At 48.9% G+C, this 26091-nt stretch overlaps 1 protein-coding gene and 1 long non-coding RNA gene across 7 annotated transcripts; one reads left to right on the forward strand and one right to left on the reverse strand.

The window, feature by feature from the left end:
• The first annotated feature begins 12229 nt into the window (after window positions 1–12229).
• Window positions 12230–13480, forward strand: LOC125527199 (myb-related protein Hv33-like). The gene is made up of 2 exons (XM_048691748.1): window positions 12230–12710; window positions 12800–13480. The coding sequence occupies exons 1-2, from the start codon at window positions 12493–12495 to the stop codon at window positions 13422–13424; spliced, it is 843 nt and encodes a 280-aa protein (XP_048547705.1). The 5' UTR covers window positions 12230–12492; the 3' UTR covers window positions 13425–13480.
• A 91-nt stretch (window positions 13481–13571) lies between these two features.
• Window positions 13572–18372, reverse strand: LOC125527211. 6 transcript variants are annotated; one of them, XR_007292012.1, is made up of 3 exons: window positions 17143–18365; window positions 14482–16909; window positions 13572–13972 (listed from the first exon to the last, which is right to left on the reverse strand). It is a non-coding gene; the product is annotated as an uncharacterized LOC125527211 (long non-coding RNA). The 6 variants fall into 6 exon arrangements; XR_007292006.1 differs by lacking the exon at window positions 13572–13972 and having other exon boundaries at window positions 14217–15958; window positions 16790–16909; XR_007292013.1 differs by lacking the exon at window positions 13572–13972 and having other exon boundaries at window positions 14217–15090; window positions 15656–16909.
• Between the last annotated feature and the right edge of the window lie 7719 nt (window positions 18373–26091).

Consider the following 26091-nt stretch of genomic DNA (forward strand, 5'->3'; position numbering starts at 1 on the left):
GTCTCGGAGCGCACTGGCTCCTCCATCTCCACCCTCTTGACCGGAGACTCGCGCTCCATTGCCGCAGAGTCGCTGCGCCCTGATTTCATCGAGGTGTTCATGCCGGAGGGGGACTACGTCGCAGCCACGCGGCTGGCGGTCGTTACCATTGAGCTGCCGAACGCCTTCCACAACGACACCACGGCGGTCCAGGCTGACGTTCTGCGCTCCATCAGCCACCTCCTCCCAGAGACGATCCCGTCCTCCGTTGGTGCCATGTACCTCTGCTTTGCCTCGGTGGCCGACCGTGAAGAGGCGATGCGGCACCAACCTTTCTAGCATGAGGGTGCCCGCATCGATCTCCATCGCAAAGAAGCTTTTGGGCGCGTCGATCTCCACGTCGACTCCTGTGCGCTGCTCGCGGCCACGGGCTTCGCTGCCGAGTTCTTCAACCCGCCGGGCATCGCCGCGGCTTTCACTTCCTTCGGCAAGGTCTTGGAGATCGACCCCCTCGCCCTGGCCGGGCAGGAGCTGGCCACGGTCCGGGTGGTCGTTCGCCTCTGGAGCCCTAGAGACGTCCCTTGCGACGTCTGGCCGCTCGGGGGGTGCTGGGGGGCGCGCGTGGTCTCGGTGTGGCCGGTGCGCGTCTGGCGTGCGGCTGACTCCTACACCAGGGACGGCCAGTACATCAACTTCTTCCGCACGCCGCCCCCTCCCTTCGCCCACAACCACCCCGCTCTGCATGGGCATCCGCTGGGGCATGGTCGAGGGGCTGGCGCCGTCTTGGGTTCAGCTCGCGGGCGTGGTCGTGGTGGCGGCCGCCAGCTGGCCTCCGTGCTGCGGGTGCTGGGGCTCCTCCTCTCCCTCCTCCTGCAGCGGGTGGGGGGGTTGGATGCGTCCACTGCTCCCCTCCTTGGGCCGTCCCCCGTGTCTCCGGCTCCCCGTTCCCCTCTGGATCGGCCAACCCTCTCTCCCGGCTCTCCATTACGAAGATCTGTGAGCCTGAGCCGGTGGAGCGCTGTCTTGTGCCATCGGCCGCCCCTCTTGACGGGGGCAAGCATCGCCGCAGTGTGCGTCTGGCTAGGAAGGAGGCCCCTACCTGGGTTAGCGTGGAGGCCAAGGCGATCAAGCTCATGCTTAAGGACGCGCTGTCCGGCTGCTCTCCCAGGCTCAAATCTAGGGTGCTGAAAGACAAAATCCTGGACGCGGTGATCGCTCCTATGGGCATGAAGCCTGTGTCCGATCTGCGCTCTGCTGCCTTCATCCCCGAAGCCCCGGTGCATGTCCACGAGGATGATTAGTTTGCCCCTGGCTGCTGGCTTTCATGCGCGCGCTAGCGTGCCCCCTCCCAGTTTCATGTCGCTGCCTCCTTCGTGATGGCTTGTATCCGTAGCTCGTTTTATCCCCCCTGTCTTTGTTTTTCCCTGCTTCCCTTCCTGTACTTTCGTGGGTGCCCCGGTGTGCATTGCTGCTATGAATTGTAACACCGTTCGTTCTCTCCGTATCCTTTCTTGGAATATCCAGGGTTTAGGAGCTAGTGACAAATGCGACATTGTCAAAAACTCCGTGTGGGCGGCCCGTCCCGGTCTCATCTGCTTTCAGGAGACTAAACTTGCCACGATTTGCCATAGGAAGGCTCTCTCCTTCCTCCCTGGTTGTTTTGCGCAGTTTGTGGCTAAAAACGCCGATGGGAGTCGTGGTGGCATCGTCACCGCCTGGGATCCCTCATCCTTTTCCCTTGTCTCTTCATCGGAGTCTCGCTTCTCTCTCACCGTTAAACTCCTGTGTGTTGTGACTAATGCCCCCTTCACGATCACCAACGTGTATGGCCCCTCTGACCACTCGCTCACGGAGGCTTTTGTCGATGACATGCTCTCTGTCACCCATGACGCCGCGACCCCCTGGATCGCGGTGGGCGACTTCAACCTCATTCGTTGTGCTAGTGAGAAGAACGGTGGGCATTTTGACATGGCGCGTGCCTCCCGTTTCAATGCGTTGATCAACGCCTTGGCCATGCACGAGGCGCATCTCTCTGATCGCCTTTACACTTGGTCGAACCGTCCGACTCCTCCCATCCTGGCTAGGCTAGACCGTGTCTTCTTCGACAACCTTTGGAATGCCACCTTCCCCGATACGTCTCTTATGTCTCTCCCCCGCACCACGTCGGACCACATCCCGCTTTTGGTCGCGGCCTCCACCAAAATCCCGACACCGTCTAGATTCTTCTTCGAGAGCGCCTGGCTTCTTGACCCTGCTTCTCTTCCCGCCACCCTCCCCGGTGGGCGCGACCGGTTTGTGCCTTGGACGCTGCTGGGGCTTTGGCTGCTCGTAAGAAGTCGTTCAGGACCGCCTCCAAGGTTTGGAAAAAGCAACACCGGTTCATTCCCACCTTTGACAATGATTGTAGGTTCTTAATTGACCTGTTTGATTTTCTCGAGGAAAACCGCGCTCTCTCGGGTTGCGAAGACTCTCTTCGACGCGATGCAAGGGCGGCCCTTGCTGCCTCTGTCCTGCGACAGTGCACGCACTGGCGCCAACGCAGCAAGTGTCGTGCGGTGCGGGACGGAGACGAAAACACGACGTTCTTCCACGCCTCGGCCTCGCATCGTCGCCGCTGCAACGCGATCGGCGTGTTGGATGTGGAAGGGGCACTGGTCACAGGCCATGCAGGGAAGGCCGCGGCGCTGCTGGGCTTCTTCTCCTCCTTGCTGGGCCGACCTAGACCCCCCGTCTGGTGCTTTGACCTGGATTCGCTCTACGCCAGTGCACCCATCGTGGATGGGCCCGCGCTGGTGGCGCCTTTCGAGCAGGCCGAAATCAAGGCTGCTATGGCAGCCCTTGATCGCAACAGCGCTCCCGGCCCCGACGGGCTAGGGCCCGCCTTCTACAAAGCTGCTTGGGTGACCGTGGCGGCCGATCTTCATCGCCTGTTCGATGTGTTCCACTCTGGGGCGGCTCGCCTGGACGGGATCAACCGCGCCTTCATCGTGCTGCTCCCGAAAGGCTCCGGTGTCCATCCCCGGCGTCCTTCCGCCCCGTCTCCCTGCAAAATTGCGACATCAAAATCCTCTGCCGTGGGCTTACGTCGCGGCTCCAGCAGCAGATCTCTCATCTCATTGACGAGGATCAGTCCGGCTTCGTCCATGGGCGAAGCATCTCGGAGAACTTCGTCTACGCCACCGGGCTGGTGCAATGCTGTCACCGGAGGCGAGCTGCCACCTTGGTGCTGAAGCTCGATTTTGTGAAGGCTTTCGACTCCATCAACTGGGAAAGCCTGCGCAAGATCATGGCGGTGCGTGGGTTTCCGCCCCTCTGGTGCGACTGGATGGACACCCTCTTCCACTCCTCATGCTCGGCGGTCTTGCTCAACGGCGTACCGGGGCGCTGGTTCCAGGTCAAATGCGGCCTCCGGCAAGGGGACCCCATCTCCCCGTACCTCTTCCTCGTGGTGGCCGATGTGCTTCAGCGGCTCATACGCCACGACGATGTTCTTCGGCACCCCATCGTGCCCGATGCTCCGGCCGTCGTGCTCCAGTACGATGATGACACGCTCATCATCATGCGAGCGTGTGCGGACGGAGTGGTGCGGCTCAAGCTGCTCCAAGACTAGTTCGCGGCCGCCACCGGGCTCATCAACTTCAGACAAAGCACGATGGTCCCGATGCACGTCGATGAGGAGATCAGGGCTCAGGCGGTGGGGATCCTCGGCTGCGACACCGGGGCGTTCCCTCAGACTTACCTCGGGCTCCCCTGTCTTGGCAGAAGCTTCGCTATGCGGATTTCCTGCCCATGATCGCCAAGGTGGACAAATACCTCGCTGGGTGGGCTGCCCACCTCCTGTCTCCGGCCGGGCGCCTAGTTCTTATCAATGCGGTCCTGGACGCTCTCCCCACCTACGCCATGGCGGCCATGCTCCTGCCACCCCCCGTGCTCAGTGCGCTGGACGGCCTTCGTCGCTCCTTTCTTTGGAATGTTGCCGAGCGCGCCTCCGGCGCTCAATGCCTTGTGGCGTGGGAGCGCGTGTGCAAGGCGAAGGCCGAAGGAGGACTGGGGGTGCGTGACCTGCAACCCAGAACACAAGCCTTATGCTGAAGATGGTGCACCGGCTTCACACGATGCCCGGGTCACGCTGGGCGGCCTGGATATGGCAGGGGGCCGGCGGTCACTCGCTCCTGTCTCGGGGCGAACTCGCTCTCGGAGAACACAAAAACTCCATGGCAAGGCTGCTCCCGCTCTATCGCTCCATCTCCTCGGTGGAGGTGGGAGACGGGCGGGCGTGCTCGTTCTGGTGGGACTGCTGGCTCCCCTGCGGCGCGGTGGGCGCCGCCTTCCCCGCTCTTCTCTCTCACACGACGGATGAGGAGGCCACTGTCTGGCAAGCGAGGCAGCGCGGGATCGCCAGTTTCCTTGTCCCCCGACTGATGAGAGTCGGTCGTCAGGAGCTCCAAGCGGTGCAGACTGTGGTGGATGCCTCGCCAAGCAGGGCTGGGCCGGACGTGCGGCGGCTGAACCACGCGTGCGCGCCCAAAGGGGCTCTGTCGTCTGCTGTTGTGTACGGGCTCCTGTGCTTCGGGGGCGTGCGTGCCGGCTACGCCGACATGATCTGGGGCGCGCGCGTTCCTCCCAGGGTAAAGTTCTTCAGCTAGCTCCTGGTTCAGAAGCGTATACACATGCGCGACACGCTTCTCAGGAAACACATCGTCGCTGTGGATGAAACCGGCTGCCCGCTTTGCCCGGCCACTCTTGAGTCCGCCGACCACATGCTCTTTTGTTGCCCGTTTGCGGAAGCTTTCTGGCACATGGTGGGCGTGGGGGCGGCCGGTGCCACAGCGTGTGACCTGGGCGCACTCGCGGTGCGCGCGACCCAGTTGGAGTTCGTCAAGCTGTGCTGCTGGCAACTCTGGAAGCATCACAATTCGGTCGTCTTTCAACGCCAACAACCATCGATAGATCGGGTGCTCGCCTGCTACAGAGACGACGCTGTGCTGTGGCGTTGCAAACTGCCTGCTGACCGTAGAATCCACATCGACTCATGGCTTCAGGCCTTCCTTCCCTGACCCGTTGATTGTTAGGGTGTAGTGATCTCTCGCACTCTACGGAGTTGCCCCAAAACCTCTCGCTATAATGAACTGGGGGCTTTGCCCGTTTCGATGATCAATATATTCAGGTGGGGGAAACTCCCCCCCCCCCCTCCAGTGAAAATTAAAAAAAAAAGGCCATCCAATATAGGTGAGCTTAACTAATTAGTCCACGGCTTGGTTTGGTTTAGTTAGTCTTCATGCATGGCTTGAACAATTAGCTATAGCTCTCCTCGGGCCATTGTACCGATCGACTTAATCATGCTCACGCACGCGGTTACTCATGCAAGACAAGTGCACATCACGCCATCTGTTGCGACGACAACGGCCTAGAACACCGCACATGCATGCATCAACGTCTTCATAATTTCTCCCTAATTTTTTTAAATATCTCCATGATATTAACAAATTAACGATCAATGTGTGGCCACTCTATTCATTTAATGTTGCACATATGATTAACTTTCAATTTGATATGGCATAATTGAGACTATGATCTATGGAGTATTATTACATTCTTATGCATTTGTGTGTGCGGTTAGTTTAGCTTTGGGCTTGCATAACTTGAAAGAGGAGCCAGAGCCAGAGGCAGGACAGCCGGCATGATGCATAATTGCATATTGTGCTCTATTTTTCTGTTTTCCTTTTCGCTTTCTTTTATGGAGGAGGAAGTCAAGATCAGGGCTCATGTAAAGTCTCATGCAGGATCTTTTGGTGCACAACAGGGACGTCCACTTGAAGCTAATCAATGAGTAATTTGGCCGCTCTACGTGCATGCTACACGGAATCTGCTTATTCTACCACGATCTAGCTAGTCACTCTCCAGTAACAATTAATAAGCCCGCCACATGTTGTTAGTTTATATGTGCACTCGAACCTGTCGGCAATGAAGGACGTCACTACTAGTATATAACTATACTAGAAAATTGCCCGTATGTTGTAAGGGGAGTATAAATATTTTGATGATTCAACATCAATCATCTGCAACATACTCCCTCCATTCTAAAATATAGTGCGTCCGCGCTTCTCGAGGTCCAACTTTAACCATAAATTTAACCAACGAGACCAATTGCGGCGGGAGAAAAAATATATAATTAAAAACTTTTTTCGAATACCAATTCACTGATATAATTTTTGCTCCCACCGCAATCGGTCTTGATAGTTAAATTTACGGTCAAAGTTGAAGCACGAAGATAGAGGAAGACTACATTGTGGAATGGAGGGAGTATAACTTTACGATCCTCGTGTACATCGAATAACATAGTGGACTTTATTTACTGTTAAATCGCTCCTTCCTCTGCTCACTGTCTACCCTCTGAAAGAATATGATAAAACAATGTTAAGAAAGATAAAACAATTAATAAGCCCGCCTCATGTTGTTAATTTGTATGTGCACTCCAACCTGTCGGCAATGAAGGATGTCATTTAGGATACAACTAACACAGTGGAGGAGGAGTAGTGTACTGCAGTTGGGATATGACTTAATTAGATAATGACAAATCTTGTCTTGGTGAGATCGATGTTGGACATATGAAATGGAGCTCAACTTGGTTGAGATGAACTATTCACGCCCTGAAATCTGAATCACATGCATGTTCAGTCTACGTCGCAAATTAGGTCGAGTACATACGCACTAGCTAGCTAGTGTACTAGTCTACTATAGATACAGGTAGCCATGCAGCATGCATTGATTTCTCTAGCTACCGATCGTTGGGGTACGTATACAGGTACGCTTCGTGGATCAATAACGAACAAGCTTTCACATCCGGGCGACATGATCCCCCGCCCTTTGGTTTGGTTTGAAAATGGCAGTGGTGGTCTTGGTAGCTCGCAAACTCGATGGGAAAAGGAGAGGCTGCCTACCTCCGGTGAAGTAGCTTCCAACTTTGCCAAAAGGAACAGTACACTACTACTAGTCGACAAGCCCACAAGTGCAAGCATGCATCGCGCCAAAGAACATGCATGGGTGGCGCTCCAAATCCGCGAAACGAATGCTGGTCATCATATCCACGGTAAAACAGGGCGGCCCCTCGGTCTGAAAGCAAGCGTTTTCGCAGAGTAATGAGCGACTTCGGTTACATTTTCCCTTTCGATTCTTTGTAGTATGATCAGAAATGTGATCTATATCTACGTAGACGGTCAACAACCATACATCCATTTCTACGACGAGTAATTTAAAGCGGAAAGATTATGTACGTACGTGCAAATCGGTTGGAGGTAAGCCTACAAAGCATTGCTTGCACCACGCTCGAAGCGATCGACGACCGGCCGGCACCTACATACGTACGCGCGTCGATGATCGATGGAGCTCCGGCCAGCCGTCCGCCAGGTACGGAGGGCCGGGCGCCGGCATGGTCCGCATGCAACGCAACGCTCACGACCGCGACCGGCCACCGCACGTAGGCTCCCGGCCGTGTGGACGCCGAGCTTTCTACAACTCACGCAAGCTTTCCTCCACTCTCCACTCTCCGCCGTTCGCCTTCCTCCTTTCCTTTGTGGACTGTGGCGTTTGCAAGCCACCTCCCTCCGTGGTTTGCGAGTAGAGCGCCATCATTGGCCATTAATCCGCAAGCTACATACACTTGGCACTGCACTGTGCGACCGATGACTTTTTATTGGGGTGTGTCCTTGTCGACGCACCAACCGGCCTGGCAAGAACAGAAAACTGATGAACATCACATTAACTGACACGTAGTACTACGTACGATGCCAGCAACGCGACGCAAGCGTGCAACTCGTGATGCAACTGAAGATGCACGCACGCTTATCTTTCGTGAGGGATTTCATTGCACGGTTGAAACTAATCAAAACGAGCCTCCCTCTGATGCATGTACATCGTACGGCCACCGTGACAAAAATGCTGAACATGTGGGAGCTAGCTATAGCTTGCTTGAGAAGCAAAAATGTTTGTGGCCGGCCGGGCGGTCTTAATTTGGACTGATTTTTTGTACTCTGTGCGTGGAGAGTCGAGAGCCGGATGATGGCAGAATCGACCACATTTGACGCAAACGCCTCACACATAGTGCCGTACGGGCGACTCATCAAATGGAGCACTGCCTTTTGCTGTCCTTTTTAATCAACTGTATCTGTCAGTCTAGGGCTCTCTCGCGTGCAACACCTCTGTAAACAGCAACCTCCTTTTCCCTTCAAGTACAAGGATCAGGTGTTTTGTGCTTTATTCGGTCAGCACTGCTGCTATACCAAGCCGGGCCCTCCCCGGCGACCTTTGCCGTCCCGCTGCAGCTCACGTTACTTAATTTTCACGAGCCAAAATTAGCACAATGCAATCTTCACTTTTCACTTTTTAGCGGTAAGTTTCAGGCCTTCACTTGCCTTGTTTATTTAGTTTTATCTCTTCGCTTTCTCTGTAGCCAAGCTAGCTAGCTAGTGACGACGTGATTACTGTTTACCCGCTGATCATAAGGTCCAAATGAATGGAGTTGTACCCACTATAGACGGTGGATGGACGACTGGCCTGCCAGCTGAGGCCGGAGCTGAATGAACACGTTCACGTGCACACTATCTGTCGTCGACGCAACAGACTTTCTGAACCCCCAGGTGACTCCGCACGAGACTTTTTCTTCGCAGGGGGTGACTCCGCACGAGACTTTTTCTTCGCGGTAACGTGCGTGCTACCTTTGTCATGCATCGATGTTCTTGCTTCCTTTCTTGTACGGTGCTAGCGTCAACTCAACCGATCATCACAACAATGAATTTTGCTATTCACCGACAGTGGATCTTGTCCTCGCTCGCGAATGGGCGATGAATTTCGGCCATCACTTTAGACGCCGTTGTCACTGCCTCCACGAAGCAAACAGGAAAACGATCCATCCATCGATATACATTCCAGCACCAGCAGCATCCATCGAGCTTAGTAGTAATGAGCACTGGTGCCAAGTGATGACACCTCCCTGCCTCTGGAACGACAGTGCAGCTCCACCCGTCGCCGGCCGTCCGGCCAGCCGCTGTCAGTCAGTCACAGGCAGACGGACGGACAGGCAGACAGACAGCAGCGGCCCGATTTCTTACCACATTTGCATCGCTTCGACTTGATTTAATTTGATTAGGTCCGAGAGATGTCCAGGGCATCGATCTCTGTATCTGGACGCGCCCCGCGGAGAGGACGTTTCTTTGGCCCTCATGCACGCATATCGTCGGATGGAACACGAAGGTCGGCAGGGGAAGGCCGGTCGTGGGTTCACGCGACGTCATCGGTGAGGTTAACATCGACCGTTGATAATCTGATGATCAGTTGGCTCAAGGAGTAAGGATGACCCCGGCCTCTGTATCTGAGAGATGCATACGGCCACTTTATTGATTATTTTCAAGGACCTTATAAAGTATTACAACAATGTGTCTAAATCCACCATCTTGGCAATATATGCCGCTACTCCTATCAAAAAAAATGAAGGGGTGCTAGCTCGGCCACTACCAAACCACTCATCTAAGCCTAACATCAAAAGTCGGAAGCCGAAACATATTCGAAAGCCCCAACCGAGCCACATACCGGGTGTGGAGCACAATCCGGTCAGACGCACTCGTGTGTCGTCGCCGCCATCTTCCACATGTCCGTCTTCAGAACATATTGAGACTTCTACCTTGTCTGGCCACTCTGCCATCGACGTCACCATGACGCCAGACAGCAACCTCCTCCTGCGCGAGTCCATCTTCGTGCATCGGACACCGAGCCTCCACAGCGCCATGCCGCCGATATCCGCCGCCATCGATGTGTGAGATGAAGTACCGCTCCACCATCCGCCCAGCCAGCACTTACTCCAAAACGATGCCCCCAGAAGGGAAATAATTATCGTCCGATCCGGAAGACCCGGATCTAGGGTTTCCCCCGGAGCATCCAGAGCCTGATGACGCAGACTGCAACAACGATGCCTCGACAAGGGAACGACATCTAAGACGCCGCCATCGTCCGCCATGACCGTAGTCAGCGCGATTTTCATCGGCAGTTGCTCCACCAGACGTGCGCCGCCGACGTCGCTGGTCCCTTCAACCGGAGCAAACTCCAAAACAATGCCCTAAAGAGGGACTACGACGCAAAAGCGCCGCCATCGCTCGATCCCAAGGAGATCTAGGGTTTCCTCCATAGTTGTCCGCGCTGTCAAGGGCCAGACAAGGATAGAATCCCGCGGATCTGCCCAGCTGCCAACGAGTCGCACCCACCACCGTGCTGACGGCCGGCCAGCAATCCGGCCGCGCCGCCGCGCACCGATCCAAACACGCCGTCGCCGTCCCTGGCGGCCGCGACGCACCAGATCGTAAGGCCTCCTGCCGCGAGGAATCGACGTCGCCGAGGCGCCGCCACCACCTGTCATGGCGACCGGCCCGCCGCCACGCTCCGGCCCGGCGGCGCCGGCCCGCGCCAGCCCCAACCGAGCGCGAGGGCCCGAGTCCCCGCCGCCGACGACGACGGCTAGGCTTCGCCTGGCCTTGGGCGGCGGCGAGGGAGGAGGAGGAGGAGTGGGAAGGTTCGGCGGCGATGGGATCTGGGGCCTCCCGGTCGCCCACGCGGGGGGGAGGGGGGGGCTCGGGAGGGACGGGAGCATCTAGATGATCGAAACACATTATTAATTGCCTTGTTTGTCACCGGAGTCGCAAAGCAGGTCCCCGCGGGCGCATTGATGGGCTACCGTTGGGGACTTAATTAGCAGTGTCACACTTAACCTACAGTGACGAGCTAGGCTCGGAGAGGAAAGAAGGGCTTCCTTCTTCCGGAGGAAAGTCATGTCCCCAAAAACCGTATGAGCATCTCCCACGCTTCCCATTTCCCCATAGAAGGTTCTGGGTTGGGGCGTGTTGAGCAAAAAAAAAAGCTCCAATGATTTTCGTAAAAGCGATCTCTTAGGGAACCCCGTATAATCAGAAACCCCCCCCCCCCTCCCCTCACCTAGGACGAATATGGTATTTCGCTAAAAATGTCAGGTCTACGGGCTATCCTCGGAGTCAGTCGCACCGATACCGCTGAGACGCTGACCACCACAAATACGCCTTCGACCACCCGGCGTCACTAATGCCGACAAACCCCCCTCTTCCCCCGCCGCCGCAGACTACCACCGTACGCTGCCCGCCGCCAGTGCCGCGCGCCCCTATTTTTATTTTTTAAGAAAAACATAAAAAACTGATTTTATGAGAAGGTGTTTATGGGACGAGCTAAAGCACCTCACCTGCAAAAATCTTCTAAATTATACACACTTCGTAAAACCATTTTTAGGAAGAGTTTCATATGGTACTTGTTGAAGATGCTCGGGCATCTTCAAAGCCGAACCGCAAACCGCTCGCATCCGTATGGATCACAAAAGCCATCTAACGTGGGCCTGTATCGATCCGCCGAGCGGGCCGGACACGATTTCCTCCGTAAACCGGAGACAAAGTGGGGGAGGGCTTTTGGGAGTACGGACACGCGAAACGTAGGAATCCGACACCCCCGGCCCACCAAAAAACCTCCACGGACCCCGTGACTCCATCCTCCCCATTTTCTCTCCTTCCTTCTTTCCCTCTTGCCTTCGCCGCCGTTCCACCACTCCGGCTACCACGCCGCACACAAGCCAAAACTCTACAACTCCGGCACCTCCAGCGCTCTAGCAATGCTCCATAACGCTTCTCCTCCGTCTCCGTTCAACTCCTGTCCTCTGACTGCCCCGCCAGGTACCATCCGCTGCTACTATTCTCACCATCCCCGACAACTGTTCGATGAATCATGGAAGCTAAAAATAGTTGTCCCCTTTTCTTTCTAGCAATGACTTTCGATTTAAAGTACATATACGAGAAGTATGTTGAGCCTTCTGACGGCTCATTGGACGAGGAGGAGTACTTCGGTGAGACAACAATGGTGCAGGCGATCCTTGAAGACGAGGAGCATGCGGAGTGGAAATCTCAGCCGGGCAAGGGCCATGAAAACGGCCGGGGTCGACCCCTTCGTTGGGCACCAAATGTGGCGGTACGCTCCCCGGACCGATTCGGCCCGGGTATTTCCCAGCCAGGGAAAGGAGGGGGATCCCGAGAGGATCCCTGGTTACCAAATGACATGGAGAAACAGACACAGCACGGCTCTCTCTCTCTCTTTCTCTCCTTCGCCACAGTGCACGCACGGCCGGCGCACTATTTTAACCCACCGCGCGCCACAAACCGCAGGTGTCTTCAACTCCAATCCATCACTGCTGCGCCTTGCTTCGGACCTACTTGATCGCTGCCTCACCTCACTCACTCACTCCTCTCCGTCTCTCTCGCCGAGTGAGCTTGCGGTTCTTGCCACGCACGCTTCCACCACACATACCTGACCATATATGCCCACCAGGCAACGATCCATCGGGAGGAAGCAACCGCCGTCGATCATACCGATCGCCATTACATAGACCGGCATTGCCTAGCTCGTCAGTATAGCTAGCTACGAGGCCAGCAGCTGCCGCGCGACGGGATCGATAGAATGGGGCGTCCATTGTCCGGCGGCGTGGGGCAGCCCAAGCTCCGCAAGGGGCTGTGGTCGCCCGAGGAGGACGAGACCAGGCTCGCCGGGCTGAACCGTTGCGGCAAGAGCTGCCGCCTCCGGTGGATCAACTACCTCCGCGCCGACCTCAAGCGCGGCTGCTTCTCGCAGCAGGAGGAGGACCACATCGTCGCGCTCCACCACATCCTCGGCAACAGGTATGGCCGTCCACGCAATGCATTCAGTTCTTATTAATTTTGCACCGCAGAAAGGTTTGAAGCTAGTACTGATGCGTGTGTGCGTGCAGGTGGTCTCAGATCGCGTCGCACCTGCCGGGCCGGACGGACAACGAGATCAAGAACTTCTGGAACAGCTGCATCAAGAAGAAGCTCCGGCAGCAAGGCCTCGACCCGGCCACGCACAAACCCATGGCCGCCGCCTTCACGGCCACGGCGGCATTGCCGGACGCGGAAGAGGAAGACCGCAAGCCCCTTGCCGCGGGTGCGGACGGCATCCTCGCTCCGAAGCAGCCGACGGTGTTCCACCCGTTCCCGGTGTGCGCCGACTACGGCGCTGGGTTCGCCGACTACCTCGGCGCGGCGAACGCGGCGGCATTGTATGGCCAGTTCTGCGGTGGAAACGAGGGCGCGGACGAAGACGCCGGGTTCGGCGCCGCAGACTACAGCTGCGTGCTGGACGTGTCGGAGAACCTGGGCTACGGGGAGAGCTCCAGCAACAGCAGCAACCGGAACTACGGCGGTGAGGTGGGCAGCATGCTCGACGGCGAGGTGGGAAGCATGCTCGATGGCGAGGTGCTACACTGGGCCAAGGCGGAGCCGGCCTTCGCGGAGATGGAGTATGAGTTCTCGCTGCCATGCCAAGAGCAGAGCCTCCTCCCAAATTTCGAGTTCAACTTGGAACACTACTTCTGACATTTTTTTCCCTTTTTCATTTAAAAAATATATAGTAAAATGTCCATGCGTTGCTACGGGGCATTGCATATTTTATTAGAACTTCTCCTTTTATTTTACTGTTAAAAATCTTTCTATCTTCATCTTAATATTGACCACTGCACCATGAGCTGAAAATCATAGTTAAATTCGTCACAAGAATAAACAAGGACTCGCAACAGCAAGCTGGACATAATACATGTAAAATAATAAAAGATTGTTAAAATACAAACTTCATATTGTTATAGTACAAATAAAAAAAAGATGGGCCCTCGGTGCTGCTTGACGCTACGATGGCCTGGTAGCCTTGGTGTTGTTCTATCAGGCGGCGAACCGGTGGCCGCGGCGCTGCTGCACTCGATTGCGACCCGGCAGCCTCGGGACTTCCCCGCTGCGAGGACGACCAGGCGGACTCGGCACTGCTCTAATCCGAGGACGAGCCGACTGCTTCAGCACTGCCCACACAACGGCGTTCCAACAGCAGCGGCTACTTGCTTGACTGAATGTTGCAAGGTCCTGCACGTACCTAACTGAATGTGCAATGACGCTGTACGTGAAGCAGAGTAGCAGACAACGTTGCTGATGCACTATATTTGTAGCTATGTTCTAGTTTATCTTGGAACATGTATGAGGCATGCTGGCACTTTGCTTTTAAGCTCTTGTGCTAGCTATATGGCGGTGAGAGCTGGGTACATTGGGGTCATTCAGGCATTCTGTATTCTTTTTTTATCAGTAAACTCATCCCATACATCTTTTACGAATTTACTCCATGTATGAAGTTAATATTCATACATATTCTTTCATTTTTAAACAAACATATTCATACATTGGAGTAGTCTGTTGCTGTCAAGTACAAACAGAATCCATGTATGTAGGAGTGCATGATGTGTTGCTTGTCAATCAAATATAGTCTACTGTCGGCAACAGCTATATAGGCTACAGTAAACTAACGAATTGACAAACAGATGAGACCCATCAGATGCTTCAAAAGTATCAATCAAAGAAGGCAAAAATCACCAAAACAAACTTTGTTGCTTACCTGTGCAAGGATATGAGAAGGGGGTTACAGCTAGTTCTCCAGATTTTTGAAGTGAACTTTCAATACGTAAGGTCGCCGCACCGCGCCTCCTTCTGTCCCTCACCTCCATGTCTCCTTTCTGCCCAGGAGTCATGGATGCCATGGATCCACCTGGGAAGATGCGCTCCGGTCTTCCTCGTCGTCACCAGCGACCCTCTCCTTGTCGCCCATCTCTGGATCCGCCTCCCCAACCCCTACCGCGCACGGATCTGGACCCTTCAAGCTCCAGCATCCACCGCTGTTCTGCATCTAGCAGCCGCGCCGCCCCTAGTCACTCGAGCCGCCACGTTATCCGGCCCAGATTAGTAAAAATATTCTCTAATTAGTCTGATGAATAAGTTCCCGAATCCATGCTACCTTGGAAAAGGAATGCGAAATTCTGATTCTGTCATGACCCTTCAACAATTGTGTGCTACTTAGATACCGGACACAACCACTAACTGTCCTTGAGATGCATCAAACTTTTAAAAAGTAATTTGAAACTTCATATAATATATTTTTTGAAACTTTGGACCATCATTGCAAGACAAAGCTTATATGGATATGCCGAACCATCCACATAAGTGGGGGCTGCATACAGAAAACAAATCACAGAAATCAGTTAACAAACTACAAGCTTCTGCACACAGGAAACTGCAATGGTTAAACTTTTGCAGTGAAAACACATACTAAAAGACATTGATGGACTAATTAATGGTTATGATTTAACATTAAACAGAAAACATCGAATGTGCTGGCATGAAAATAACTGAAAATGGTTATGACTCCATAACACATGATCACAAGAGCGAGGAGCTCACTAATGTGATGTCAAACAACACTCATGAATTGTGATGTTTACTAATAGAGCTTGTATAGGTGTTACTTCTGATAGTGATGGCCAAACTGGCATTAGAGTTGCATGAGCTAAATGTTGTTAACCAAATCAGTATTAACAGTAGTATCCAGTCTTTATACAGAAATAGTTTGGATTTGCATAATTAATTCTTTCCATGTAGTAGAGTCGGCCAACTTAAGATCATTGACAAATCACCATGTAGTCCTGCAGTTTCTACAACCTAGAAATTGTGGATCCACACAAGTACCAAATACAGTGCCCACACGTAGGAAGGAGACTTGGGGAACCAATAGTTACCTGCAGGCGCAAGGTGCAAGCATCCACTCTGTCAATGTAGAGCTTGCACTTGGGGCAGCTCTGCAAACCCGGTGCACTCGACATCACTGTACACCTTGAATTGCATGCAAGATATTCAGTTGCAATGTTACAAAGAGATTCCACCGTGTTGCATTATACCAACCAGAAATGTCAATACTCATTGCAAAAGCATTATCCTTAACAGCGATGTGTCCATAAGGCATCACCAATATTGTGTTATCTTCTAAAATGTAACCCACTTACCTACACTTTCCGAAAGCAGTGACCAGTTCACACTGACATCTGCGGAACCGAACAGAAAAAACAAATTCAGTCTTATACAACCTGAATGTAATATGCAGTGATATTATATGTAGAGAATCAACTAATGTGCTCTTTATTTTACAAGCTTATGCTTAGTCCTATTTAGAGTGAAACCACCATTAATATGGCCTAGTTATTTCTTATTTGTATTCTTTATCTAACTTGCATGATGTGGTACATCTAGGTTGAAAAATATCACCACGATTGAAAGTACATGTTTACAAAGGGAACTACCACAGTGTGGATCTTCGTAATGTGATAAGCCAGGCCAATTCTGGAGAACTATATATGATTTTTTCTTGACAGGGTAAAACTAAACCAACCTCTAAACAGTAGGAGAAGTGTAAACATAATTGTTTGGGGAAAATTTCTACTTTTGTTCTGATATTTTTTATTTTACTAAGTGCATTCTATATTGTGAGTTAAATTTAATTTATATAAGTGAGAAACTTCTATGGCATAAGAATATTCATCAGAAAGTCATGGTTCCTAGTATCTTCCATACATGGTGATAATATTGATTCGAAGTGGCATGGTGTGTTCCTCAGTTGAGTACCTGGGGCCATTAATATGCAAAAATAGAAAAGGAGTAGTTGATAGTTCTTATTAAATAACTTCAATGGTGCATCAAGATTGTTTCCAATTGAAATAAAAATATAACCATTCAAATAAAGGTTATCCCTTGACTCCAGAAATAAAAGGCTGAAATTAGCATCGGCACTGATTGTTTTAATGTATACAGTCTATACAATGTTAATGCTTTAGTTAGTTCCTGATTGTGAACTCTAATGTTAATGCTTATATCAGCACCTTATTTCCTCATTCAAGAGTAACCAATTTTCTGAATATGAGCAACTTGCATTAGACTATAAGGAGCATGTGATTCAACATAGCGATGAAGACCTACGGCAAACCAGACTGAGACACCCCCTGCATGAGTAGCAAATCGAGTAAATAAGAAAGTTTTATACCCGCAGTCAGATCTAGTCTGGAAAATAAGAATAATGACAAGCTTACAAACATACGAAAATCCTGGAAACCACATGGACAACAATTAACCAACCAGCCAAAGGGAACCGGCACACTCTCAGCTCACATATCAATCCACTGAAAAACATCTCATTTCAGAAATAATCAAGGGTGAAGTACACTATGATCTTTACCTTGTACAGACTGAGCCTTGTCAGTACTGGAGATCTTTGTAGACTTGTCATACTGGCTCCTAGTAGTCAGCCTGCCTTGTACTCAGCTTGTGGATGCAACAACCACCGTAGTTTTACTTGCACTTGCATAGCTGGATTTGTACACAACAGTTGGAGTCGTTCAGATTATGCTCGGCTAGGTAAACACACACCACTTGGTCACCTTTCCTGGAGCCTGGCTCGATTGAGAGCACATCACTTTGCAGAAGAATCACTTCTTGAGTCACTATACTAGAAAGAACTGATGAACAGAACGAACAAAAGCACTCAAATAGCCGTGAAACAATTTCAAAAAAACAAATCCACCACACAGCATGCTAGCAACCCTGGTTGTTCAGAAATTCAGTAAGATAGATTGAACAGAGATAAAACTGTAAGCAATTAGGACTATGTGGAACCAAGAATTGAATAATTTATTTCCTTTTTGTAGAAAGGCGTTTTCCAGCTGAAAAGAATTCAGTTAGAATTTCATGTCGTCATACTCCCACAGTAAGAACTTACATGTCATTTTCAGTATAACTATTTTATGAGCTTACATATAAAAGCACAAAAATGAAAAGGGTACAAAAATAAAAACAACACATATATACACTGTTTGTGTTTGGAAGGATATCAATTCACAAATAAAAATAGATCTATTCATGGACTTGTTCGTGTAGTAGCAGAATTTTGTTCAAAAAAACTGGACTTGTGCTAATGGGTGAGATTGAGAGCAGATGGGGTTGCTTGCCCTATTTTGGCACAGCAGAGGCGTCATCCAAGGTGAGGAGGTGCTGCTGGCTATAGTTCCTCCCTGCTGACCTGCGCAAGAAGGGAAGGAACCGAGATGGGGAAGGGACGGGAAAGGGAGCGGATGAGATAGGAACATGATAAAACCATGAGGAGCTGCAGGTCCATGGCATCCTTCACATCTCCGTGAAGATGCCCTTGACGTCGGCGAAGCCCTGCTTGAAACCCTAGCCATGGGGATGGGGTTGCGAGCGGGCGGTAGAGGCCGGGAGCAGAGAATCTGGCTGGAGGGGAGCGAGGAGAGGACCGTTGGGAGCTCAGGGGCATGGTGCGTGGCGCCGGAGCTCACCGGAAGCGGACGGCATGGGTGGTGGCGGCGGCGAGGACATCGTGGGCGAGAGGGAGAGGAGGTGAGCCCGTCCTCCGTGTGTGGTTTTTTTTTTCAGTCTGCTCGGTCCACGGGTTGAATACCCAAAACTACAGGGTCTCTTTTGCAAGAACGAAACGTTTTCTTATATTTACCACTTTAAAAAGGACTGCGGGTTGAATACCCAAAACTACAGGTACATTTTTGCAAAAGTAGTAACGACGGACGACCAGAAGCAATCGGTGGTTTATTAGTAGGTAAAGATATTTCTTTCTTTCTCCCTCTATTTTTAAGAGAAAGGGCGCACACCATAAAATCGCAAGTTAGTGCTACTTGAGGTCATCTATAGCATCGTTTCCAATTGTATAGGCTACTTCATCTTGCATGCTGAACAAATTAGATGCTTTCAGTAAATTGTATTATTTTAGCAAATTACCCAGATGTACACACTTCTAGGGCAGTTGTGCATCATAGCCAACAACGTAACCGCGCGAATTGGTTTAATTTATTGACCCTTGATTACTTTTGTGCATGAACATGGATTCTATCAAGATTTATATTAGATTCATGACGCTTCAAATTTTTTTTGGAAATGTCTTTCATGGTTATGTGCTTCTGTGCCCTCTCAAGTCCCTAGCAATTCCTGAAAGCATGCTTCAGAGGATAGGCACAATTTCCCTTAGTTATCCGTGTAATATTTCTTGTTTATTTTGAACGCCAATAGCTGGCATACATAGCTCTGGAGTTATCCCGACAAAAGTTACCGCTAAAAGGAAACACATCTCTGAGCCAACAATTGGCCAAAAAGCCCATTCCCAGGTGACGCACTATCAAATTGCAAATACTCGTATTTGGATCTTACTTTAAATAGTTGAGCAACACAAAAAATGCATGATGTGCATAATAAAATTTTCTTCATGTTCAAATTGATCAGGTATTGTACATCCAAAAAATGAATAAAGAATTTCACATGCTAAAAATTTAGAAGAAAATATATAAACTACCACATTTGTAGGATTTCATACATCACATACGGATAAAACACACACAAAAATAACTATAGCAAAACTCCTAGTTACCATATGGAAAAAATAGTACTTTAACTTAATGCCATCAAATAAAATCATACATGGCAGATTTCCTTATGAAGATCGGACGGAGGATCAAAGTAGACCCAAACGCAAGTGGAGGCGGAAGATTTATCCCACTTCTGCGGTTCGTCGGAGTGCTAGGATTCGGACTACAAAAAAATTTCATGATGAAATATGAAAGGAATCTTTTGGAATAGCAGAGGTTTGAAAGACTTGGCTAAAAGAAGGTTTCTTGCTGAGGCATCTTTAGAGCATCGATTAGATTTTGTTGCTCTCTCGGAAACTGGTCGTGAGAACTTTGCACCCCAGTTTCTTACCTCTCTTGTGGGCGGTGTTGACTTCGATTGGCATTGCCTTCCTCCGCGAGGAAGATCGGGTGGGATCTTGCTTGGGGTGAGATGCGACTCGCTAGAAGTCCGCAACGTAGTGATGGGTGACTTTGCGGTCAAGTTTCGAGTCAGGTCTAAAGCTGATGGTTTTAACTGGGCTTTGGTGGCGGTATATGGTGCTGCACAGCCAGAGCTTAAACCGGAGTTTTTGGCGGACCTTGTTCGAATCTGCGGGTCTGAGCAGCTTCCAATTTTGGTTGGGGGTGACTTCAATATCATTAGGAGGAGAGAGGAGAAGAACAACGATAATTTTGACGGCAGGTGGTCGTTTATGTTCAACACTATTATTGAAAGCTTGGATCTGAGAGAGATAGAGCTCTCTGGTAGAAAGTTTACCTGGGCTAATGTTGGGGAACGTAGTAATTTCAAAAATTTCCTACGCACACGCAAGATCATGGTGATGCATAGCAACGAGGGGAGAGCGTGATCTACGTACCTTGTAGATCAACAGCGGAAGCGTTAGCACAACGCGGTTGATGTAGTCGTACGTCTTCACGATCTGACCGATCCAAGCACCGTTACTCCGGCACCTCCGAGTTCTTGGCACACGTTCAGCTCGATGACGATCCCTGGGCTCCGATCCAGCAAAGCGTCGGGGAGGAGTTCCGTCAGCACGATGGCGTGGTGACGATCTTGATGTTCTATCGTCGCAGGGCTTCGCCTAAGCACCGACAATATGACCAAGGTGGAATATGGTGGAGGAGGGCACCGCACACGGCTAAGGAACGATCATGAAGATCAACTTGTGTGTTCATGGGGTGCCCCTTGCCTCAATATATAAAGGATGGAGGAGGAGGAGGCCGGCCAAGGCTTGGTGCGGCCAGGATGTGGAGTCCTACTAGGACTCCCCGGTACTCCGAAAAATACCCGAATCACTCGGAACCTTTCCGATGTCCGAATATAGTCGTCCAATATATCGATCTTTACGTCTCGACCATTTCAAGACTCCCCGTCATGTCCCCGATCTCATCCGGGACTCCGAACTCCTTCGGTACATCAAAACTCATAAACTCATAATATAACTGTCATCGAAACCTTAAGCGTGCGGACCCTACGGTTCGTGAACAATGTAGACATGACCGAGACACGTCTTCGGTCAATAACCAATAGCGGGACCTGGATGCCCATATTGGCTCCTACATATTCTACGAAGATCTTTATCGGTCAGACCGCATAACAACATACGTTGTTCCCTTTGTCATCGGTATGTTACTTGCCCGAGATTCGATCGTCGGTATCCAATACCTAGTTCAATCTCGTTACCGGCAAGTCTCTTTACTCGTTCCGTAATACATCATCCCGCAACTAACTCATTAGTTGCAATTTTTGCAAGGCTTAAGTGATGTGCATTACCGAGAGGGCCCAGAGATACCTCTCCGACATTCGGAGTGACAAATCCTAATCTCGAAATACGCCAACCCAACATGTACCTTTGGAGACACCTGTAGTACTCCTTTATAATCCCCCAGTTACGTTGTGACGTTTGGTAGCACCCAAAGTGTTCCTCCGGCAAACGGGAGTTGCATAATCTCATAGTCATAGGAACATGTATAAGTCATGAAGAAAGCAATAGCAACATACTAAACGATCGGGTGCTAAGCTAATGAAATGGGTCATGTCAATCAGATCATTCAACTAATGATGTGATCCCGTTAATCAAATAACAACTCTTTGTCCATGGTTAGGAAACATAACCATCTTTGATTAACGAGCTAGTCAAGTAGAGGCATACTAGTGACACTCTGTTTGTCTATGTATTCACACATGTATCATGTTTCCGGTTAATACAATTCTAGCATGAATAATAAACATTTATCATGAAATAAGGAAATAAATAATAACTTCATTATTGCCTCTAGGGCATATTTCCTTCAGTCTCCCACTTGCACTAGAGTTAATAATCTAGATCACATCACCATGTGATTAACATCGATAGTTCACATCATCATGTGATTAACACCCATAGTTCACATCGCCATGTGACCAACACCCAAAGGGTTTACTAGATTCAGTAATCTAGTTCACATCGCTATGTGATTAACACCCAAGGAGTACTAAGGTGTGATCATGTTTTGCTTGTGAGAGAATCTTAGTCAACGGGTCTGCCACATTCAGATCCGCATGTATTTTGCAAATTTCTATGTCAACAATGCTCTGCATAGAGCTACTCTAGCTAATTGCTCCCACTTTCAATATGTATCTAGACCGAGACTTAGAGTCATCTAGATTAGTGTCAAAACTAGCATCGGCGTAACCCTTTACGACGAACCTTTTTTCACTTCCATAATGAAGAAACATATCCTTATTCCACTAAGGATAATTTTGACCGCTGTCCAGTGATCTACTCCTAGATCACTATCGTACTCCCTTGCCAAACTTAGTGGTAGGGCATACAATAGATCTGGTATACAGCATGGCATACTTTATAGAACCTATGACTGAGGCATAGGGAATGACTTTCATTCTCTTTCTATCTTCTGCCGTGGTCGGGCTTTGAGTCTTACTCAACTTCACACCTTGTAACACAGGCAAGAAACCTTTTCTTTGACTGTTTCATTTTGAACTACTTCAAAATCTTGTCAAGGTATGTACTCATTGAAAAAACTTATCAAGTGTCTTGATCTATCTCTATAGATCTTGATACTCAATATGTAAGCAGCTTCACCTAGGTCTTTCTTTGAAAAACTCCTTTCAAACACTCCTTTATGCTTTGCAGAATAATTCTATATTATTTCCGATCAACAATATGTCATTCACATATACTTATCAGAAATGTTGTAGTGCTCCCACTCACTTTCTTGTAAATACAGGCTTCATCGCAAGTCTGTATAAAACTATATGCTTTGATCAACTTATCAAAGCATATATTCCAACCCCGAGATGCTTGCACCAGTCCATAGATGGATCGCTGGAGCTTGCATATTTTGTTAGCACCTTTAGGATTGACAAAACCTTCTGTTTGTATCATATACAACTCTTCTTTAGTAAATCCATTAAGGAATGCAGTTTTGTTTATCTATTTGCCAGATTTCATAAAATGCGGCAATTGCTAACATGATTCGGACAGACTTAAGCATAGATACGAGTGAGAAAATCTCATCGTAGTCAACACCTTGAACTTATCGAAAACCTTTTGCGACAATTCTAGCTTTGTAGATAGTAACACTACTATCAGCGTCCGTCTTCCTCTTGAAGATCCATTTATTTTCTATGGCTTGCCGATCATCGGGCAAATCCATCAAAGTCCATACTTTGTTCTCATACATGGATCATATCTCAGATTTCATGGCCTCAAACCATTTCGCGGAATCTGGGCTCATCATCGCTTCCTCATAGTTCGCAAGTTCGTCATGGTCTAGTAACATGACTTCTAGAACAGGATTACTGTACCACTCTGGTGCGGATCTCACTCTGGTTTACCTACGAGATTCGGTAGTAACTTGATCTGAAGTTACATGATCATCATCATTAGCTTTCTCACTAATTGGTGTAGTAGTCACAAGAACAGATTTCTGTGATGAACTACTTTCCAATAAGGGAGCAGGTACAATTACCTCATCAAGTTTTACTTTCCTCCCACTCACTTCTTTCGAGAGAAACTCCTTCTCTAGAAAGGATCCATTCTCAGCAATGAATAACTTGCCTTCGGATCTGTGATAGAAGGTGTACCCAACATTTTCTTTTTGGGTAACCTATGAAGATTTACTTCTCCGATTTGGGTTCGAGCTTATCATGTTGAAACTTTTTCACATAAGCATCGCAGTCCCAAACTTTAAGAAACGACAACTTTGGTTTCTTGCCAAACCACAGTTCAGATTGTGTCGTCTCAACGGACTTAGATGGTGCCCTATTTAACGTGAATGCAGCTGTCTCTAATGCATAACCCCAAAACGATAGTGGTAGATCGGTAAGAGACATCATAGATCGCACCATATCTAATAAAGTACGGTTATGACATTCGAACACACCATTATGCTGTGGTGTTCCAGGTGGCATGAGTTTGTGAACTATTCCACATTGTTTTAATTGAAGACCAAACTTCGTAACTCAAATATTTTACTTCTGCGATCATATCGTAGAAACTTTCATTTTTGTTACGATGATTCTCCACTTCACTCTGAAATTCTTTGAACTTTTCAAATGTTTCAGACCTTTGTTTCATCAAGTAGATATACCCATATCTGCTCAAATCATCTGTGAAGTTCGGAAAATAACGATACTTGCCGTGAGCCTTAACACTCATCGGACCGCATACATCAGTATGTATTATTTCCAATAAGTCAGTTGCTCGCTCCGGAGAACGGAGTCTTAGTCATCTTGCCCATGAGGCATGGTTCGCAATCATCAAGTGATTCATAATCAAGTGATTCCAAAATCCCATCAGCATGGAGTTTCTTCATGCGCTTTACACCAATATGACCTAAACGGCAGTGCCACAAATAAGTTGCACTATCATTATTAACTTTGCATCTTTTGGTTTCAATATTATGATTATGTGTATCACTACGATCGAGATCCAACGAACTATTTTCATTGGGTGTGTAACCATATAAGGTTTTATTCATGTAAACAGAACAACAATTTATTCTCTTACTTAAATGAATAACCGTATTACAATAAACATGATCAAATCATATTCATGCTCAACGCAAACACCAAATAACACTTATTCAGGTTCAACACTAATCCCGAAAGTATAGGGGAGTGTGCGATGATGATCATATCAATCTTGGAACTACTTCCAACACGCATCGTCACTTCACCCTTAACTAGTCTCTGATTATTCTGCAACTCCTGTTTCGAGTTACTACTCTTAGCAACTGATCCAGTATCAAATACTGAGGGGTTGCTATAAACACTAGTAAAGTACACATCAATAACATGTATATCAAATATACTTTTGTTCACTTTGCCATCCTTCTTATCCGCCAAATACTTGGGGCAGTTCCGCTTCCAGTGACCAGTCCCTTTGCAGTAGAAGCACTTAGTCTCAGGCTTAGGACCAGACTTGGGCTTCTTCACTTGAGCAGCAACTTGCTTGCTGTTCTTTTTGAAGTTCCCCTTCTTCCCTCTGCCCATTTCTTGAAACTAGTGGTCTTGTCTACCATCAACACTTGATGTTTTTCTCGATTTCTACCTTCATCAATTTCCGCATTACGAAGAGCTTGGGAATCGTTTCCGTTATCCCTTGCATATCATAGTTCATCACGAAGTTCTACTAACTTGGTGATGGTGACTAGAGAATTCTGTCAATCACTATCTTATCTGGAAGATTAACTCCCACTTGATTCAAGCGATTGTAGTACTCAGACAATCTGGGCACATGCTCACTAGTTGAGCGATTCTCCTCCATCTTTTAGCTATAGAACTTGTTGGAGACTTCATATCTCTCAACTCGGGTATTTGCTTGAAATATTAACTTCAACTCCTGGAACATCTTATATGCTCCATGACGTTCAAAACGTCTTTGAAGTCCCGATTCTAAGCCATTAAGCATGGTGCACTAAACTATCAAGTAGTCATCATATTGAGCTAGCCAAACGTTTATAACGTCTGCATCTGCTCCTGCAATAGGTCCGTCACCTAGCGGTGCATCAAGGACATAATTCTTCTGTGCAGCAATGAGGATAAACCTCAGATCACGGATCCAATCCGCATCATTGCTACTAACATCTTTCAACACAATTTTCTCTAGGAACATATCAAAATAAACACAGGGAAGCAACAACGCGAGCTATTGATCTACAACATAATTTGCAAAATACTACCAGGACTAAGTTCATGATAAATTTAAGTTCAATTAATCATATTACTTAAGAACTCCCACTTAGATAGACATCCCTCTAATCCTCTAAGTGATTACGTGATCCAAATCAACTAAACCATGTCCGATCATCATGTGAGATGGAGTAGTTTCATTGGTGAACATCACTATGTTGATCATATCTACTATATGATTCACGCTCGACCTTTAGGTCTCCGTGTTCCGAGGCCATATCTGTATATGCTTGGCTCGTCAAGTATAACATGAGTATTCCGCGTGTGCAACTGTTTTGCACCCGTTGTATTTGAACGTAGAACCTATCACACCCGATCATCACGTGGTGTCTCAGCACGAAGAACTTTCGCAACCGTGCATACTCAGGGAGAACACTTCTTGATAATTAGTGAGAGATCATCTTAAAATGCTACCGTCAAACTAAGCAAAATAAGATGTATAAAAGATAAACATCATATGCAATCAAAATATGTGACATGATATGGCCATCATCATCTTGCGCCTTTGATCTCCATCTCCAAAGTACTGTCATGATCTCTATCGTCACTGGCATGA

This window comes from Triticum urartu, chromosome 1, assembly GCF_003073215.2.
Source record: "Triticum urartu cultivar G1812 chromosome 1, Tu2.1, whole genome shotgun sequence".
NCBI classification, from domain to species: Eukaryota; Viridiplantae; Streptophyta; class Magnoliopsida; order Poales; family Poaceae; genus Triticum; species Triticum urartu.